The sequence below is a fragment of the Gasterosteus aculeatus genome, chromosome 11, assembly GCF_964276395.1.
Source record: "Gasterosteus aculeatus chromosome 11, fGasAcu3.hap1.1, whole genome shotgun sequence".
Classification (NCBI taxonomy): Eukaryota; Metazoa; Chordata; class Actinopteri; order Perciformes; family Gasterosteidae; genus Gasterosteus; species Gasterosteus aculeatus.
In genome coordinates, this window is record NC_135699.1 from 3,767,158 (window position 1) to 3,787,845 (window position 20,688).

A 20,688-nucleotide genomic window follows, 5' to 3' on the forward strand; every position below is an offset into this window, starting at 1 on the left:
TGATCCTTTTTACAAACAAGTTTCTTTAAGAACACACCAACTGTTTCCAGATGTTTTGAATGTAGTAGCTACTGACATTTTTGCCACACCACAGGTAGTCCAATGTGGACCAACAGCTTTGTTGCTAAGTTACATTGAGAAGCTGCCAAAAAACATTACGTTATCTTATTTAAATTACATTTTTCTCTCTGAGACTTTATTCTTGATAGGACTTTGTATACTATTGCTAAATAACATCTATATTGTGTTTGGGTCCAAATAGACTGGTTATCAGGATTCACACTGCTCAAATGTGACTGTTAAAAACTGGCTAACGCTACTTTAACACTGGACTATTTGCCGTATTGGACCAACTGCATTAAACAAAGCTAACATACATTTACATTTATATTTACAATATATTTTACATGACAGCAGATAATTCCTTTACATTTACTAATTGGGTTGAACAATATTCCAGAACAATTGAACAATCCTGAATTAAGAGTACTGAAAACGTTTCAGTTGTAATTGTATAAATCATCATGAAAGGTTGAAGTAAATGACAGGAGTTACGATTTTATCGATACTGCAACAAAAGAATAAAAAAAGTAGGAATACAACCTTTATTCTCTTTGTATTTAAATACGGTGCATTGCATACATATTGAACCCCATTGGATTTTTTCCCATTTTGTACGGTTACAAACTGGAATTCAAGTAGACTTTTCCATTTGATCAACACAACATGCATAGTACTTTGAAGGTGCAAAATACTTTTTATCAATAATAATGTGTAATAAATAATCTATTTGATGCATTAGTATTCAGCCCCCTGAGACAATACTTCGCTGCAATTACAGCTGTCTGTAGTCTTTTGGGGTATATTTCCACTAGCTTTGCACATCTAGAGATGGAAATATTCCTCCATCGTTCTTGGCAAAAAAGCTGAAGCTCCGTTTTTTGATTATGGATATTAAGGTGCTCTGTGAAATGTTCAAATATCCTAACCCTGCTTCATACTGAGCTGAAACGTTGTCCCTGAGCGCTTTGGTGCGCTCCTTGGTCTTCATGATGTTCTAACAAACTCTGAGGCCTTCACAGAACACGTGTATTTATATTGAGACGATAGATCTTTGTTAGGGCTTTTACAGTAAAGGAGGTGAATACTAATGGACTCAAGACTTTTCAGATTTTTACTTGTAAATAATTTAGAATTTCATGTAAACTTTCACCCGACTTCTAGATGATGGACTATTTTGTGTTGGTCCATTACAATACATTCAGAAGTGCTTCAAATCCTTTAAATAAAAATGTTGAAATTGAATAGCACTGTTTCCATGTTCCGTTTGATACTATGCTGGTATTACCTCCCGTACTTTTACTTTTTATTGCATTTGCTTCAACAAGAGTTCTCCGTATCTACTAGAGCAGTGGTCCCCAACCACCGGGCCGCGGACCGCTACCGGTCCGTGGGCCATTTGGTACTGGGCCGCAACACAGAAAGAATATATACATATTTTTTTTATTTTGAAAATTGTGCGCTCGTACCTCTGACGTTTTTCTTCACGTTTACAATTGTCCTCTTACCGTGCACGGCAGTTTCGCCCACCAGCGAACAGAGAGCGCGCGACTACTACCCCCCCCGTTATTCTGCTGGACCTTCTCGACCGGTCCGCGAAATATTGTCTGACATGAAAACGGTCTGTGAGGTAAAAAAGTTTGGGGACCACTGTACTAGAGAATAATGTAGCCACACTTTTTGGGCCGTAAAATCAGATCTTTACCACATGTAACATTACCACCTTTCTTATATGGGCCCCAACTTGTCAGCTATCAATATACAAAATGAGCTGTAAGATTGATATGTGTATTCAAGTCTCCGATGCAAACATATCACCATTAACACACAGTCCCCCTTAAACAACACCCCGTTTGTGTTTCCAAATGTGAGGAATACTTTGTAATGCCACAGTCTTTGGTAAATACGTACGTTTTGAGATTCCTCCACTGTGGACAGAACTGATAAATAAATGATAATACTAAAATGTTATTAAAATGAAGTAGAAGAAGCCGTTTCTTGGCAAAAAAAACACTAAACTTTAGAGCTAACCCAAGTCCTCAGAATGGAGGATTATTCAAAGCTCCACAATCCAGAAGGATGGAACCTAATTAACTAAGTAATTAAAAAGGAAAACAACAGGAAAAAAGATAAATCCAAACTAGAAACAGATTCTGAAAAGTAAAAATTTAGCGCAAAAGATTAGGAAACACTATTGATCCATGGGAGAGTTAATGAGCCCCACAAGCAGTAGCTGGGTGGAGGTGCTTCAGGACCCGCCGGAGGCGGTGAGGGAGGAGACGTGGAAGGAGTCGGGGAGATTCTTGGCGTACTCCACCAGCTCGTAGGAATCTCTGATGTCGGTCAGACCGAACCAGAAGACTGTCCACGACCCGTTAACGAAGCTGCCATCACAGTGTTTGAAATACCTGCACACACACACACACACACACACACACACACACACACAATTCAACCTCACATTGCAGATGGAGAATTGTAAACATGTGATCATATAGAGACAGAAATGACATAAGATAAATAATATTTAACAAAAGAACAAGGTACAGACCCGATCGATGGGAAAGGTAACCTGAAATTTAGTGATGCAGCACTGTATAGGAAATGTAATGCATTCTGGGGTCACAGTTCCTTAACTTCAGTTGAACCACTGAACCACGTTTTCATTTACTCGTTTTAAAAAGCAACACACTCACTTTTGTAGAATGCCCAAAACTGTAAGTTGCAGAGTTTTACGATGTGTGTGCGTCTCACCAGGGGTTGATCCTGTTGGTGGCTCTAGACCTCCAAAACAGTTTGCCCAGGTCCTGTCTGATGCATTCCCATAGGACATGGCTGGTGCCCTGACCCTGCTTGCTGCTGCTCACCACAAACTTATCGAGGTAGGGCGTGCCGCTGTTCACCGGCTCCATGGTGACGATGGCCGCCGCGCTGTAGCTGCAGGGACGGAATGATAGGAAAACGTTGAGGATGGAGGACAGGATGCAGACTGCATTGCTGATTCACGTGTGGTCACGTGGACGTCGTTTTGCATCTACCCTTCGGAGAGATAGATGGAGTGCAGTCGTCCCTTCAGGGAGTCGATGTAGTCTCGCCTCAGAGTTTTGTCAAAAGACACGTTGACGAGGGCCAACAGACGGTCTGCATCGACGCCATCCAGGGAGCTGTACCTGCACACACGGAACATTTATTCACTATGAATGCAAAAGGTGAGCCGAATGCACTGTGCTCATTTTCTGAAGCCGAAAGCAACCATGGCTTTGTGGCATTTAGGGTTACGGGTCGTGTTACCCGTGTGTGTGATAAGTACCTACCGATGTATGGGGTCTCCGTTTTTAAAGAGTGTTCCCGATCCTGAGCCACAAAAACAGAGCAAAAGAACAGGCATTTATCATCACACACCAACATGCATATACATGTTCCGGTGCCCCTCTCGGGTTACACCTCAAACAGGCGTCTCTCCGTGCATGTCAACGCGTTGGGACAGAGTGAGTAGGTGGCCTCGCCTCTGTGGCTGAACAGCTCGGTCAGCAGCGTGTCGGCGGAGGTGATCACGGCGGACGACTCGGTCAGCAGCTGATTGAGCAGCCTGGCTATGGCCGTCACCCTGCGGCGCTCCGCGGCGCTCAGCCACGCCGCCGTGGACAGACCGGGCAGGTCGCTAGGCAACGACACTATGTCCAGCACCTGCAGCACAAAGACGAAGCAGGAGAGTCGCACGAGTCCTTCTACAATGCATGTGTAATGTCCGGACAAGCGCAGCCAAACTCGGTGGGAACGTGCCTTGTTTTCTCGGCTGCGAAGACCTCCAGACTTGTTCAGGAACATGACTTTGTGGGGCTGCAGGGCGCGGGCGAGAGCGGCCGTCACCTCGGTCTGGTCCAAAGCCAGCGAGCACCCCCGCCCGTCCCTCCCCACCGGGCACACTACTGGGATCATCCCGCAGTTCAGGCTCCACTGCAGGAGGCGGGTGTCCACGGCGACCGAGGGCGGAGCGCTGCGGGAAGAGGATGATGGCGACAGGGTCAGATGGATGTTAGGCGAGGGAGAAGGAGGTAAAGCCTACGGTTCGGAATGAGACTTCTTTCCATAACGTTGGCATATTCTAAGATTAACGAGTGGACGGACATGATGGCGAGGAGCTGCCTCGAGCGATGACATTGCAACATGTTAGGTGTGATGTGCTGGAAAATTCCAACATAATTATATATATATATATATATACAGAATTAATAATTTTATATATATATATTAATAATTAATATATAATTAATTAATAATTATATATATGCTCACCTGCTCCCGCGCGAGGCTTCGTGGAGAAGGAGGAAGGACTCCGCGGAGAACAGCGGCAGGACGGAGGCCGAGTGCTGCTGCAGAGCCTCCGTCAGCTGCTGGCTCCGCTCCACCAGCCCTCGCTCGCACGGAGACCCGGCCAGCGGCTCGGACGGCCCCATCTCCTCGCACGCGGCCCGGCCCATCACCACCACGGGCTTCATGTCCATGCGCTGCAGGAAGGAGAGCCCGAAGGCCAGGCTGTGCACCATTTCCCTGCTGCTGAACACTGAGCTGTCCACCTGGGAGACAAAGACAAACGGAGACCTTTAACTTAAATGCAGACTATTTTTAATAGCAGTTAGTCTTTGTGTCATAACTTTGTAGTTTGATGTCTGCAGTACATGATGTTTTTTTTCCTGTGAAGCAAAGAATTGTGATGTCTTTAAAGGTTGCTCTATAAATGAACTATTATTGTATTTATAGCATCCCTGGTGGTGGTCCAATGTGGTTCATTTTCATTTTTATTCGTAACATACTTTTTGTCTTCATTTTAGTAAACCGATTTTTTCCCATTTTCTATGTGCGTATTAATTATGAAGTATCATATTTTGTTGCCTCAGCTACTTCCAGCTTACTTATTCGGTTTAATTTTTTATTTTTAATTTACACCACTTGTCAAAAACAAGCCTTTTTACACCCAAAACTAAATTATGATTTGGTAAGAAATGGTACCAGTTCATTAAGGATAAAACGACTACAACTAATTCATAAGGGCCTAATCACGTTATAAAACTCGCCTCCATGTGACAAACGGTCGGTACGTAGCAAAGTGACTACATCTTTCTCACTGAATAAAAGTTTACCCGCCATACCTCCAGTACGGCAAAGGCAGTAGACTGAGCCGAAGTCGCCCTCTGGAACTGGGTCAGCCAGTACCGGGCCTCCCGGGGGTTCCCGCCGACTTCGTTGAGGAACGCCTTCACGTCCCGGTAAATGAGATTCCCGTTGGTCGGCGCGTGTCGGTCGGAGAGACTTCCCGGCCGCTCGTGCTGGGCCAAAGCCACGCCGTTTCCTCCCGTCCCGGCGGCGACAGCGCTCATGGTCCGCGGCTGCGGACCGAACTTCTCCCGCCGCCGCTGACCGCCGGGGCACCGGGTCACAGACGGGGTGGACAGGTACCTTCCCGCCTTTACCATGGCTCGACAACCGGAGGCGCCGCCGGTCACTTTGGCCATGTTGCTGGTTCAGCAGCCGGGTGCTGGCAGCTCCTGGTCGGCGGGGAGGAAGTTTCACACACGCTGCTGAGTTGGCGGTTCTCACGTTTCATTTGACGGGGATATTAAGGGGGGTCAGAGGGGGCAAGGGGGGGGGTAGTACTGTAGGCTATTGGGCAGAATGCTGAATGTCTGGATGTTAATGTTTTTTTATTCTGTAACACGGGCGATCATTAACTAATGTTTATGTTTGTATATCCTTTAGCGTGTTAATGTGTTGTCTGTTTTGTGATGGTTTGTGTCAAAGCTGTGTGGCTTTTGTCGCCCTCTGGAGGACAGTAGGTGTAGTACAGCGACCAGGTTTACAATCCAAGAGCTTTTATACAACTGAAAGTGTTTATTTGTTTGATTTATTTTCATGCTATGATTTATTTCAAGTACAAATTACATACTGAAATACATTTGGGGAAACAGTCTGGATTAATATAAGTATTAGTTGGATTTTGATTTTAAAAAAGCCCTATACCATTTATGTTAGTGAGATAACTACAAGCAGGATGAGAATCTAGGGTCAAAGTTATTTAGGTTTTAGACAATCCACCAAATTAAAAGAAAACATGTAATAAAATTCCAGGCCAATAAGAAAAGTCAAATAGAACGTAAGTCAGGCTACACCACTCTAACCCGACATGGACAAAATGAACCTGACAAACTGAACACAAAGAGGAACATTTATAATGGATGACTGATTTGAAACAAAAGGGGAACATGAAGACCAACAATACCAAGCATCCAGCAAGCTTTGAAGCAAATTCTGCAATGTAGACAAACCATGAAATTGCAACCTCTGGTCACATGATAATATCAGGGCCAAAAATACTTTTTCCCAGAGGGAACTCTGGGAAAGAGACATCTGTAACTCAGCGGGTATTTTTATTTTTAGTTGAAACAACTTCCCAGCATATATATATATATATATATATATATATATTATTATTTTTTGCATGTGTAACCATGTTGGAAGTGTGAACTATAAAGAAAACCAAGGAGAGTTACCTACATTGAATAAGCTGTAAACCAAGGTGCACTTACGATATGGTCACTTGAACCCGAAACCATAATCTGACCCTGAACCTAAACTCACCGTAACCCCAGTTTCAAAAGGCACAAGCAGGTGACGTCCTGCTGTGTGGCGTCATATCAGGAAACGCTGCGTTGCTCTGGAAGACATTTAAAGTCTCTTCAGTGCTCCGGTGCTAATTTGAACATCCTCCGTCTGGCAGTTCAAAATACATCGTTGTGAAGATAGTGAGTAAAAAATTAATCTCTCCCAGCACTCCAACCTTGAAGTCGGCCTCTTCCCAGCTGGACCCCATCCCAGTAACGGATGTAATATCATCTCAATTCGACGGCAGAGTCAACGCAGTGCTCATCCTCCAGGCCGATCGCTCATTGACCTCCGCTAGTGTCTCTGCTACTTTTACTGCCCCACAAAAAGCCTCCCGTCGACCAGCTCGGCGACTTCAACAACACTTCTATTGGTTTATTTTTCTCTAGTCTGACTCTTTTGGTCAGTTTACACGCTTTGTGCACTTAATGCATGACTGCCAAACTTATTTATAAGTTGTCTCTGTTTGAAGACATGGTGTTTTTTGTCTTCATGTTTTGTCCCCCTATCTCAGTCTGTCATCAGGCATCTGCCTCGGCTGCCCTCGGGCAAGCATGCAAACACATCACCCCCCCCCCTCCCCCCCACACACACACACACACACACACACTCAGTAAGGGCAGTGCGGAGGTGCACGTACTGTATAATCTTCAGGAAGTAATTAGGGGGTGTAAGATCAAAGAGGGAGAACATTCCCCCTCCGACCACATTTCGACTCAAAGTCATCTTCAGGTTCTTGTGAAGGAACTCTGCGGATTACTCTGAAAATACTACTACACAATTGAAGTAGTTGTGCCTCATTTTCAGGTGGCAGCCTCGGGTTTTTTATTACTAGAACTTTAATATGACTATTCGTGGCTTCTGCAGGATTACGACGATCATCAGTGAAATGTTATTTGTTCCTTAATGCCAGACGCAGTACGGCTCAATGCACATCCTGTACTACACTCAGTTTTAAATAAAATGACACAAGTAATGACAACAAGCTCCAAAGAAACACACAGAAGCAGCTTAAAACAGTTTACAGCATTACTAAAGATAATTAGTTGAAACTCACATTAGGCTGGTTCAGTAGCCAACAGAAAGACGTCTTTATAAATGTACTATTCGCTGCTACAGTCTTCCCCTCTTAGACTTGTTCACTTATTTATACAGTAGAGGGCAGTGGACACCAAGGACAGACAGTGTGTCTCAGTTGGTTTCTACATCCTCCTCCAATCGGCATCATCCGCCAGTCGACTGAACATGCAGCAGATTGACCGTCAACATGATAATACGGCTCAGTGAATGCTCCGTAAAAACAGCTCCCAGTCCTCATAAAGTGAGGTGAGCTAAAAGATCAATCTTTCATTAGGAGATGAGACATTTATTGTACAGTAATTCATCTCGCTAGCCATCTCGACAATTGTTTTAGTCATTTTTTACAAACCTGCCGGCCTATAATGATTGTGCAACCTGTGCAAATTCATTTTTTTATTGGTACGATTTTGAACGGTAGACGAATGACAAACTCAAGGCTCTCTCAGTGTGGCACTTGAAACAAGCATTTGTCTTCAAAAGACAAACGCTTGTTTCAGAAAAGTATAACTTAACATTTCAACATTAAAATGACTTTAAACTACAGGACCTTTGTTATTAAGTCTGTTGAATTGTGCACCTGATCATTCCAAAGATTTCTGAGAAATGTTTTTATTTGAGGGTGGGCTTCATTTGCTTGCCTGGTGTCATAACCCCTTTACCCACTCTAGTTGTTTTTAACACCAAATAATAAAACATTGATTATTTTGATATAGTTTCAGCCTAGTGTTGTTGTACAAGTGGCTCCTGCTAGCTACCAAGCTAATGTGTACGGTTATGATTTTTAGCTCCAGTAGCTGTGTGCACTCATCTAATGTTAGCAAGACGTACGCTAACATTAACTGTTAGGGCGTTAGCTTGGTCTGATAGATCTTCATTGGCAATGGAGGGTCGCAAGGATGACATATTTGAAGGATATAAGCAGATTTTTATAACACATGAATTCACATGAGTTGTGCTACTGTACCTGGATGGTACAAGTTCCAGCTTGTCAACGTGAATATTAAATGCTTTTCTTTGTCATGGAAAGCTCACGGGTGCAATGAACATGCTGTACCTTTCGGAGTGTACAATGTGTCATGTATTATTTTATTTTGTTCAAGTGCAAAGTTAATGAAGTCTCCATTCGATATTTAAATATAATAATATTTTAGCTGAGCAGCCATGGAAAAAGTTTATTTCTATTCAACTTTTGAAATAGTTGAAAAACTTCTCTGCACACCTGACTGCTTGCCCTCCTTAATGACGGCCGTCTGTCTTTCTGTCTGTCCGCCTGTCTTTCTGTCTGTCTGTCTGTCTGATTTTCTGTGTGTGTGTCTGCCTGCCTGTCTGTCTGTGTGGGTGGGCATTTAATCACAGACTGTATGTGGTCCGTCATCCCTCGGAGGGCGAGAAGGCAGATTGATTTAAAGCCTTCAAGCATCTCTGATTGCACAGGCAGCATCTTGTGTGTTTACAAGTCCATCAACACGTGGTGTTAAAGTGTTTTTTCCTTCTGGTTCAACAGTTTCATCTTTTTTTTCTCCAAATGCATTATATGGTGCTGGGCAGTGAACATGAGAGATTTGTTGGTGCATGGCAATACTGATGTAAGATTACTGTACTGCACTGTGCAAACTAGTGATGAGGGTTTACTATTGCATTCCAAACAGTCACTTGTCCAGAATTACGTGGAGAAACCATGTTTTGTCTCTTACCTCCGGCGGTATTGTCATGGAGGTAGTTTTCGTTTTATTGGTAGAGGTGTTGAGATTTCCACCTACACACAAATACGAAATGTAATTTGTGGTTCACACTGCATTCAAATATTACATTTAGATTATATTGCTCGTGACTGTATACTTCTTTGTCAACAGATCCCGCACAAAGCTGCAGGCCTCTCTCTCTCTCTCTCTCATTATTGGTTTATAATAGTGCTCAGTACAGGGCTGAGTGCCACACAAAGGTTAGGACACAAATTACTGAGAGTAAGACTAACACATTGTCGGTTTTGGTCTCTTCGTGGGATTTGTAGACGTTGAGAAAACAATATAATATTACCTCGTCCTTTAACGAGTATGTGAGGATGAAGTAAAGGCCTGAGAGGTATTTTGTCAGGATACAGTAACATCACCCTCATTGTTAAATAATCTCCTCATTACTCTGGATTGTCCAAGAGTTTTCATAAAGCAGCAACAGAAAATGATGGATGGAGGTTTCGCCTCATTCATCTTCATTGTGGATTTCACAAATCTTAGTGCGTGTTCGAGTTAATCAAAATAAAGTCAAATAATTATTTCACAGTTATTGTATGACATGTGAATAAGTTAATGACCCTAAAAACAAAAACAAAATTTACCAAAATATATACATTTCAGTTAAGCTGACTCACTTAAAAGTTAGATTTGCTGATGATGTCAGATTAAGCATCATGATAAAGTAAAAGAAAATGACTGAAAATAGCACTTATCACTGTAAGTTTCCTTAAATGGCCGTAAATAGACACATTTTTAAAAATTAAATTGACTTGAAGTGGATCAAATATATGTTTAAATGTTCAAACATTTGTAAACAATTAGTAGATTGTATTAACACCACTTGTATGTTAAAATGTCCAACAATTTAAGATGAGCACCTCATATCTCAGCGGGGATTCTTTTACATTGCAGCGTCCTCCTCCTTAGTCCATCTCTGAGCACTTTCTTTGTTCTAACGTGGTTATCAGCATCCATACCGGCACACCTGCACATGTGTACACCTGGCGTTCATGCCGGCACAGTCACCCACCGAAGAGTTAATGTGTGTAAAAAAATAAGTTTGCAAAAACAGTAAATAACTCAGTATGTAAAAATGTTTCACCAAACAGAATGAGAGGCTCCTTTGATGCCTGGCAGACAGCTTGTGGGCACAAGCCCCCTCCCTCGGCACGGTAGACACCCACAAAGCCCCAGCGGTGCCACCCTGCCAACCCAGTGCCACACAGAGACTTGAAACGGCAAATTAAAGTCAGTCGGGACGGTGGATTTGGATGCACAGTCAGGGTGGGCTCATTGGTGTGGTTGGATGTGTTGGCGAATGGTGGTTATGTGTGGGTGCAAAGTATTCATTCTGGTGACAGCTTGCTGTGTGTGTGTGTGTGTGTGTGTGTGTGTGTGTGTGTGTGTGTGTGTGTGTGTGTGTGCGCGTGTGTGAGGTCAGTGCATGTGCTGAAACCAGGTCTAGGCCGACCAAGCATGTGATCCCCTGATTAGAATGTTACTACACAGACTGTGAACCAAACAGACATTTCTTTGCTCGGGAGTAAACAAACCCCCGCATCACCCCACCCGGTTTCACGTGCTACACCCGGGTGAGGTGTAGGGCTGGCGCCGTGGTACGTACAGCAATACGGGTGTTACGCCTCTTTATGTTGAACGTATGATACTGATGCTCATACTGTGTGCTGCGATTATGTAGACAAGGCGATGTACAGTATAGTGATTTTAAAAATCTTATTTTTAGGAGACTCGTCATAGTAAATACAAGACTTTTCCGTACGCATTAAAAGTCGGAGTGAAAAACGGTTTATTTAATCAGAAGGAATGGGATCGGCAACTGTAACATCCGACATCAGAGCACGATGCTTTTGGGGAAATCTGAGCTTTCAGTTAGATCAAATATTTATAAATCAATAAAGTGTCACAAAACATGATAACGCAAAACTAATGTATGTGGATATTTTTTTGTAAGTGTGGAGAATATTTGCTCGGCTAAATTTCATGCAATTTCAAACCATTTTTTCTGAATTAATTCATGTTTCCCCTTCCAATCCCTTCCCTATATGTAAAATATATACACACAGAGAGCCTTATAGTAGATATGCTCATGGTGGTAAGTTGGGCTCCCATGTCCCTCCATGTCCCTCCACGTCCCTCCATGTCCCTCCACGTCCCTCCACGTCCCTCCATGTCCCTTCATGTCCCTCCACACAGTAAATTTGCCAGTGTCAAAAAGGCAGTGTCAAACTATTTTAATTCTTCCGGAGTTCTTCCAACAATGGACAGAGTAAAATTGAACCAGAAAACTTCCAGTGTTGGTGAAAATAATCAGAGTTAACAGAGGTTTTACTCTGTCAGTGTTATTGACTCTCTCAGGCCCTGATTCAACACTGATTAGAGCAAGATACCTTCCAGAGTATCACAAAAAATACTCTGGAGAGCCCCGCCCACCAACTTTCCCGGTCAAACTGAGAATGTGGATTCTGGCATCGCCATCTTCCTCGCATCGAAATACTGTGGTAAGTCTTTCTACTATAAACTATTCCCGTTGTTTTTCTTCATTCCAGTAGAATCTGTATAAGAATAAAGGGACGTATTCATTCACCACACTAGTCAATGTTGGGTTCGTGTCTTCAAATACCGAATTTCAAATGGCTAACGTGATATCGGGTCGGCGGTTATCTTAAATGTAGCAGCCACATGTCTGAACTCGCAACACCAAACTGAACAAAAACGACACGAGGTAACGTTAATGTCAGCGAGGACGAGCTGTCCTGGTGTGTTATGTGTCATGCTTGCACATTTATTTCAGTAAAATGAAGAAAAAAATTCGTTGAAGCAGTCATATTTATTATTTCTATTTGAGCCGGAGCAAATCGCTTTAGCGTCACAATTTGGTCGAGCATAGCGGGACATGTCGCGGACGTGCCGCGGCTCCGAGAGGCTCGGTTCCCGTTAGCTGCTGCTGTAGCCATAGATATATAAATAGTAGACGCTGCATTGGCTGCTGAGGCGCAAACAAATATTTTTTATTATATTATATACTAGAATATTATTACTGTTATGCCTACTATGAATATTAAAATACGCCGAATCATGTTTTCGGTGTCATGCCTACAAAATGCCGTGAACATCCGCTTTTGTATTCAGCGAGTGACGCGCTGACACTTCGTTGCGCCAGCTGGCACTGAGTGGAGCGGGTGACCGGTCCAAGCTGGCGGCCCCGCGGCTCGTCAGCACCACTAGGCAGCAGCGGTCGATGTCTATTCTTTATGTCTTTGGCTGTAGCTGCTGCTTAATTTATGCTTCCACGTTACGGCGGCGGCGGGTGTGGCTGTGTGTTTCTGCGGGTGCCGAATCCTTGGTGAGCCGAAGCTTATATTGAAGCGCAGGCTACGGAGAAGCGTGAATTTACAACACTGGTTCACCCACTGAGGGACCTGGACGAGCAAGTGCACTTTCGATACTTTCAAATGTCAGCAACTGCCGCAAATTACGTTCTGAGCGGACCAATCACAGCACTTGCGATCCACGTCAACTCGACTCGCAGTTAGATTTTTTGTGAGGTGCACGTCAGGCTACGGCGGAGGGGTCTACGTAGTTACTTAATATGTATATTTTCCTTTTTTCTTTCAGATTGTTCTTTAATGTACTGTGGTGCTCTGGTGGTAAGTAATAAGTTGATGTACTTGACCGAAAATGTAGTTGTGTTTGTTATTTTTAAAGCTGAAATAGGGTATTTTCAGGTTGTCAGCTTGTATGGGGTTGTAGATCATAATGTTGATTTCAGTTTGCTGTCTTTGCAGATACCATCATGTTGATCAAAACATTCCTGTCATCCAGCACCAACCAAGATCTTTGCCACTGTGATAAGATGTGAGCTTTACATGTTTTAGGTTTACTTTTGATGCCAATATTTCATGTTTACTTGGAATAAATATGTATTACAGTATGGATACAATTGTCTGTGTGTTTTTCCCCCTGCATAGATATGCAACACTGGTAGGAGTTGGTTAAAAATCAACACTCTTTGGAGTGATTTCTTAATCAACATAGTGTAAAGTAGGTTTAACACTGGAAAGGTTATTTCTTTTATAACTCTTTAGTGTTACATGTGAATAACACTATGGGTGTTACTTCTTACATAGTGTAAAACTTGATTGACACTTCTTAGAGTTAATATTATTACACTACACTGCACCTAGTGTAAGATTTTAACTCTTACCAGAGTAAAATTGACTCTGGAAATTTAACTCTGTGTTCAGTGTACATTTAACACTCTGTAGATAGGGACCATATGTTCACTGAGGTAGTGTTAAAATTGACTCTTTAAGTGTTGTATTAACACTGGCGATTTTACTGTGCACGTCCCTCCATGTCCCTCCATGTCACGCCCGTGACCACAAGGTCGGGCCTCCTAAACTCACTTCAGGAGGCCCGATTTGATTTCCCGTCTTTATCGCGAGGACACAGATGTGTGAGCCGACTAACCAAACTTCCTGCGTTTCATTAGTACTTACAAGCCAGTAACATTTCCCATTTAGAAATTATTATTTGCTCTGTTTGACACTTTTTTTAAGTGCGTATTTAGAGATAAATAAAATAAATAAACTCCAATTGTCAGGTAATTTATCACTTCGTGGTTGACAAACGTCATGACACACATTTAGTTTGTGTCCAAATCCTTTAATAATAAAGGAATCCTTTGAGAGTGTTGAGTCAAAGAATAATAATCTCTTAATCTGCCAAAACCACACAGCAAAGACCGACCTTGATGCTGTGTAACGACTGTGCTCTCCATGCGGCGTGTACTGGATGAGCATTTGTTGGTTTTTCTTTGGTTGTCAGTTTAGGCTATACAAAATAAAATCTCTTTTCTTCTTTTTAATGGTGTCTTCAAAGTGTGATAATGATAACTACTTCCATCCAGTGGGTCACTGTTCTGTGGGTGATACTGAGACATCAGTAGTAAATAACCAGAGAGAGGTTCAGCACATTCACTTTTCATTAAGCATCATACTCTTGTTTTATGTCACAGATTCTTAAAAAAAATACTTACACCCACCTTATTTAGAATGACACAGGTGATGTCTTTTTTAGCCAAAGCTAAAACAGGAAAAGACACAGAGGTTGTGGAACAGCTATTGATTAAAAATAATTAGTTTTTTGTCTTTTGGTAGGCGCAGAAATCAGAATCTATTTCATTTCCCACACGGCTTAACGTTGGATCCCAGCATAGCTACTAGAAAACACCTTCTACACACACACACACATGCAGTCACTGAAAACGCCCTCCTTGTATTTCATCCAACCTTCTTTTCTATCTGTCTCTCTATCTCCCTCTCCCCCTCTCTCTCTCCCTCACTCACTCACACACTCAGAACACCCGTCTCTTTTGTTTTTGCCTAAACTCGGTTGAAATTCCAACACGAGGCGAACAGGGCAGGAGAAGGACGATGGAAAAACATGTTGGAATTTTTTTCCTCTTCTCAGATCTTCAGGGTTTCTCAGCAGCAATTACACAGAAGTGTTACCAGATGCCTCTCGCCATTGTCGGACCTAAAAACCACGTATCTGCACAAAGTCAGTCTGTCTTTCAGGATCTGGAAAAGGAAATGCTTTTTTTCTTTTTCACGCCAATGAAGTTTTGAAATTTTCGGGATGCGTTTTTAGCAGAAGACCTCGGTGCTGATGAGGCTCAGTCCACGCAACAAACCAACAGCGGGACATTTGGTGAAAGAGAAACGCTGTTGTAGAGTTGTTTCCCAACAGCAGCATTTGGTTTCTGCAATCTTATCTCATCCGTGAGCCTTGACTCTGAGCTCTCCCCAATTAGTTCAAGAAAAACACACTTACATGTGCACACACACACACAGATTCCTATCACACACAACTCTGCATGTGAATTTACGCACATATACACGCATGGGCAAGTTGTACTTTTTGATTGTTTTTACCTGCAGTGTAGTCACATGCTTTGATATACAGTAAGCATGCAGGGATGTATACGCACTCCCACCTTACTTACAACACTAACATAGAACTACATTCTTCCCTCACACCACTTGAGATTACTGTGTCATCCAGTGCAGTACCGATCGCAACGGTTATTTCATTCACTGAATAGTATCTGTCTTTAAAACACATGGAGACAAATATCTTGAACCTTTACTTTATGTAATAAAAGTAATGATGCAATGATTTAAAAATACTCCACTACACAAGTAAAAGTCCTGGATTCACCTATTATGACCTAAATGTCCTTAACAAGTGAAGCAGCTGCTTACATTTATATTTTTCCATTAAAGGTACTTTTGAGTGGTTATGATATGACTCAATTCATAACTGATGCCTCTTTATGAAGTACGGAAGGAAAGGCAAAAATATTCAGCAAAAATATTGACTATTTCTACAGTGATTGTCATTGATGCCACCAGGTTTGATTCTGCGCAAAGACCAAATCCACCAGGGTCAATGGAGCTTCCAGCAGTAAAATAAGACGTTTTCTAAACAGCACTGAAATTTAAACAAAATGAAAGTTATACGAAGTAGCTTGAACAAAAAACTTCAAAGGACTGAATTACAGACTAAATGACAAGATTAAAGGCATATTTTTTAGACTGAGTAAAAGTCTGGCACATTATTCTGCGTGAAATGTGATTAATCGTTTTCGGTTGGCGTTTGTACAGAATAAGCAAACAAGATATAGCGTGTTAATCAGTGAGCGTAGTTGACTACCTTTTGAGCCGGAGGAAACTCATTTTTGGCGCCTGTCTCCGCAACCGTGTTCTTTCGGTCCCGACTCTGAATTTGTCACCATAGGTGAGGTGCAGCACCTGTTTTACTGCTGCGGCCACACCAATCGCTCTGTCGATCTCCCAATCCATCTTACCCTCACCCGTGAACAAGAGCCTGAGACGAACACAGCTCCTGCTGCAGTCATACAGAGACCATATGGCCCGTTACAGCGGGTCCGGCACCCCATTCTCCCGCAGCACCCCCCACAAAAACCTTGAAGGGACCCGGCAAATCCACAAAATCCACAAAGCACATGTAGACTGGTTGGGCAAACTTCCAGCACCCCTCCAGTAGTCTTGTGAGGGTAAAGAGATGGTCCATGTTTCCATGACCAGGACGGAATCAGCACTGCTCCTCTTGAATCTTGTATCTATCTACACATATCTAATAAAAACATTTTATCTTTCATTTTGCTTTGTTACCTTGATATCATATGGCCTATAATGTGCTATTTTAATGATGTGTGGATAGATGCAGGTATGTTTGGAACTCTTTGAATACCATGTCAGGTCTACTCTACTATAAGCCGTAATTCACCAATCACAACCCCCGCCCACTGTGCAAAGCTAACACAACAAAAGTGTGATCATCACAAATCAAACATTTCTGACACCGGTCGCTGTATTACTTACACAGCCTACGGCTGCATTAGCCCCCAGTCCTCAAATAGCACGGAGGTTGGTAAAGAGGGAAACTAAATACCTTTTGTGGGCACACAGAGAGATTATGCGTATTTTCGGTTATTCGGGTAAGCTTGATTTTCTGACACGGCCACTTTGGGGTTTTGATTGAGAGAAGGAACGCTTTTGATATGCATAAACACTGGTGCAAATGCGTGCACATACATGCCATTCACACATCACACCCCACTAAACACACACAAACACACTCCAACTCACTCGCTCATTCACACACATACAGAGACACTGCCTATGCTCTCAGTTTCTCCCGCTGTCTCCGGGGGGGGAGGTAATTGCTGCGGAAGCCGAGCTACTGAGCGCCAGCCGTCTCTTTGGTTGATAGGGATCAGGGGCCAAACAAGTGTGGAGTCTACAGTCCAAAGCAGAACTCCTCACAAGACTTAGGACACAACATATATTCCGCTGTTCTTTTATCTGTGTTAGCGACATCGCCCCTCGCTGACTGGTTTCAGATGTTGGCTCTCTTGCTAAAGGTGTGCTTGATCACATTGAGTCATGAACAAAAAATGCACTGTGGCCAGGCCCAACTTAGGCTACAATGTGTCAGTCGCTAGAGTCTTTTATTTCTTTTGTGTCACTTCCTTTTCCTCTAATCGCTTAGCACGCAAATCTCCACCAGCATCCGCCACTCCTTGCCCTAATTACCAATGTTAGCACGCTAAAAGGCTAGACATGGAAAACCTGCCAAACATCAGCATGTTAGCATTGTAACTTTGCTTTTGTTAGCATGTTGATGCTAAAACCTGGCTCCCAGCTGCAAGCATGGTATCTGGGCTTGACCCTGAGAAGCTAAAGCGACTTTACGTCATCAATAAGGGGTGTGATATCACGTGAAAGGGTTCATTTTCCCCTCTTACAAGGTTTGCGTTCTGTCTCGCCGCCTCCACCCTTCAGCCCTCTGTTCAGATCTTCAGTGGCCTGCGAGGGGGAATTTACACTCTGTCGTGCCCGTTTGACACAGTGAGGGTGGAAGCACATCAACATGTTTCAAAGGATTTTTCGGACCCCATAACCTTTAGATCATATAAATACCAAGTGTACATTTTCCCCAATAGTTTTAATTTTCTCTTTAACAGGATTTCATTAGATGCAAGAAAATTAGATGAATAATAATTGCCCTTACTTTTGACATTTTGAACGCAATTATGAAATTAATCTGTGTTTCATGAGATATGTGCAGCGGCCATTGTATGTGCGCCACAAACAATTCAGCGCTTTCTAGGTTGGGTTTTTTCTTTCAGCCAATCCTCACTCTCGAGTGCATTTTACGTTCTACCTTTTTTGGCTTCTGAGTGGATAAGGAGACTGTCGCTCATTTTCAAGTGAATTTAGTTGCATCCAACAGGATCAGACGATGGGACACCGTCCAACCATGACCGGACAAAAATGTATGTTTTTGGGCTATCACGTCGATAATGTTTTCAGCCTGGTGTCTCCATGTTGTATGGGACTTATAGGGCTGTTATCCTGACAAAAATGCGGATAGACAAAGTAGTTACAAAGCTTCTTATCATGGTCTGCTAACAGCCTCAGATTGCATTTAGGAGGAAGTCTACTTTTGAGTTTGGGTACAGCCAACTTTGTGTACCACAGTGCATATGGCCTTTACTGACACCAACTTTCACCTGCTGTACACACTTTTCAGCGATGAACTGAACTTCTGAAAATGGGTATCCCCAAACAAGTCTTTAGAACCCAAAAAGCGGGTTAAAAATAAACAAACACTCTTGGTTCACAACCAAGAAACACTGATACAAATATGTCTTAACATGTGACCACATTCCGGCCTTGTGTGATGGGCTGGAGTTTGTATAAATCACCGTAAAAATACGCTTAAACTTTGGAGTGAAAATTCCTGATATTATAAAAATAATATGGTGTCTATATAATCTGTGTGTCTACACATCTTGCAGACAAAGAAGCTTGAGTCCACTACTCTCTACTTTTAGTATTCTACCGTAACATATTCTACACATGAGAGACGTGCTTTTGTTTTTTTCATCCACATGCTGTAAACTGTTGCATCTGGGTGGCTCGAGAGGGCGCGGCATAAACAGCGCTCCGGTTTGATTTGATCCCTTCCACATTGGGAGGACGGTTGCACATGGGTGGACAGTGTGTATTGAGTTCCGAAAGCCAAATTGAAGAGTGGGTTAGCAAAAGCCTCAACAACAACAACAACAGCGCAACTGAGGGACACTAACATTTATGTAGAGAAACCACACACACACACACACACACATACATTTACTGTGCTATGCAGTTGCATATCAGAAATTGTTTAACTTAGCCAGACAAGCCAGATACACAAATCCTTGAGAAGATATGAAGTGATTTACATTAACGACACAGGAAAAGAAAGATGCCAGCATTTACGCATGACAACATTAATGCAGACACACACTCACACACACACAGATGGTGTCAGCGGGGCAGACCCCCTAGTCCGTCCACATATGGCTGCAATTGACCGGCAGGGTAGGTGGATAAATGGCAGCCGACCGACCCGTGGTATAATTATCTGACCAGCCTCTTTATGTAGCTTTAAATAGGAGTCTTGTTTGCACTAAAAATAAACTGTCATTTCAGCCCACTGACATTTGACCCCTGACACTCGACCCTGTGCCCCGAAAGGAAAAGGATCGGCCATCTTGGACTTGGCGTTAAAAATAGCAGGCGTACCTCACTTCACCCTTGAACCTGAACATTAAAAAGGAGTTCCGCCTTTTCTTTTATCCATCATATCCAAGTTATCCATCATTTAAAAAAAGTGTCACCTCCTTTTACAGTTTAACTGAAAAAAACATACTAGAAAAAAATCATCCAAATTCATTCAGTTGTTGAAAAAGGTAACTTTAAGAGAAAATTCTGGTACTTTTTACTACATATCCAGTCGCTAATGTATTCATTTGTTGAAATTAAATCAATGAATGAAATGCTCTGATGCCCCGTGCACTCATTGTGCGACACCGCCGTCTGCCATAGTCTAGCTGACAGTAGTGAGTACCAACAGCCAAGTTTGTTGTATATGATTTCGGGGGAGTTGCTTTGGAGGGACTCAGGCATCTACTTCAACAAATGATTCCAAACACTTTCTGCTGCATCCAACATAACAGGGGATTCAGAACTGTGCCCAATGAATTATTGTAGCTAAACGCATTCCTCTGCTTTGAAAGGTGAAACAAGTGGAGGTAGGAGGCAGCATGAAGACAAAGACGCTTTGATGAAATAGAATCCTGCTGTAAACATAACAATATGTCATTTTTTTGTGTATAAGTGCAGAAAAGATCCCATAAGCAGTTAGCTATAAAAGCTAATTCTGAACTCCTGTGTGTGAACTACATTCGGTTGGACAAAAACAAATTATACAAAATTTCAACTTCTTTTCAGAAAGCTTTAGGAGGTTTGCACTATTTGCCCTATTTATGTAGATTCAATTTTTTTTTCTGAATCAGCACAACGGTGCAAACACTATGGAACCATTTGGAATAAACTCCAAACTATTGTTTGAAAAGAGGGATTGTTGGAGCCCTCTCCATCGCATTGCAGACATTTCTTTTAGGCGAAGCATGTCCTTGTTTTTTTTTCTCCTTCTCTTGGACTAACACTTTCTACTCCCTCTGCCCCCAACTTTAAAACACTAAATCACCACCTGT

At 42.6% G+C, this 20,688-nt stretch overlaps 1 protein-coding gene and 1 long non-coding RNA gene across 2 annotated transcripts; one reads left to right on the forward strand and one right to left on the reverse strand.

Moving 5' to 3' along the window:
• Positions 1-1,486: 1,486 nt before the first annotated feature.
• nags (N-acetylglutamate synthase) lies at positions 1,487-6,495 on the reverse strand. The gene is made up of 8 exons (XM_040191856.2): positions 5,211-6,495; positions 4,357-4,637; positions 3,844-4,057; positions 3,567-3,747; positions 3,375-3,414; positions 3,099-3,230; positions 2,815-2,997; positions 1,487-2,468 (listed from the first exon to the last, which is right to left on the reverse strand). Exons 1-8 carry the CDS (start codon positions 5,571-5,573, stop codon positions 2,309-2,311), a joined length of 1,554 nt encoding a protein of 517 aa, XP_040047790.1. The 5' UTR covers positions 5,574-6,495; the 3' UTR covers positions 1,487-2,308.
• A 5,249-nt stretch (positions 6,496-11,744) lies between these two features.
• LOC144384580 (uncharacterized) lies at positions 11,745-13,489 on the forward strand. The gene is made up of 3 exons (XR_013451381.1): positions 11,745-12,052; positions 13,170-13,201; positions 13,340-13,489. It is a non-coding gene; the product is annotated as an uncharacterized LOC144384580 (long non-coding RNA).
• The last annotated feature ends 7,199 nt before the right edge of the window (positions 13,490-20,688 follow it).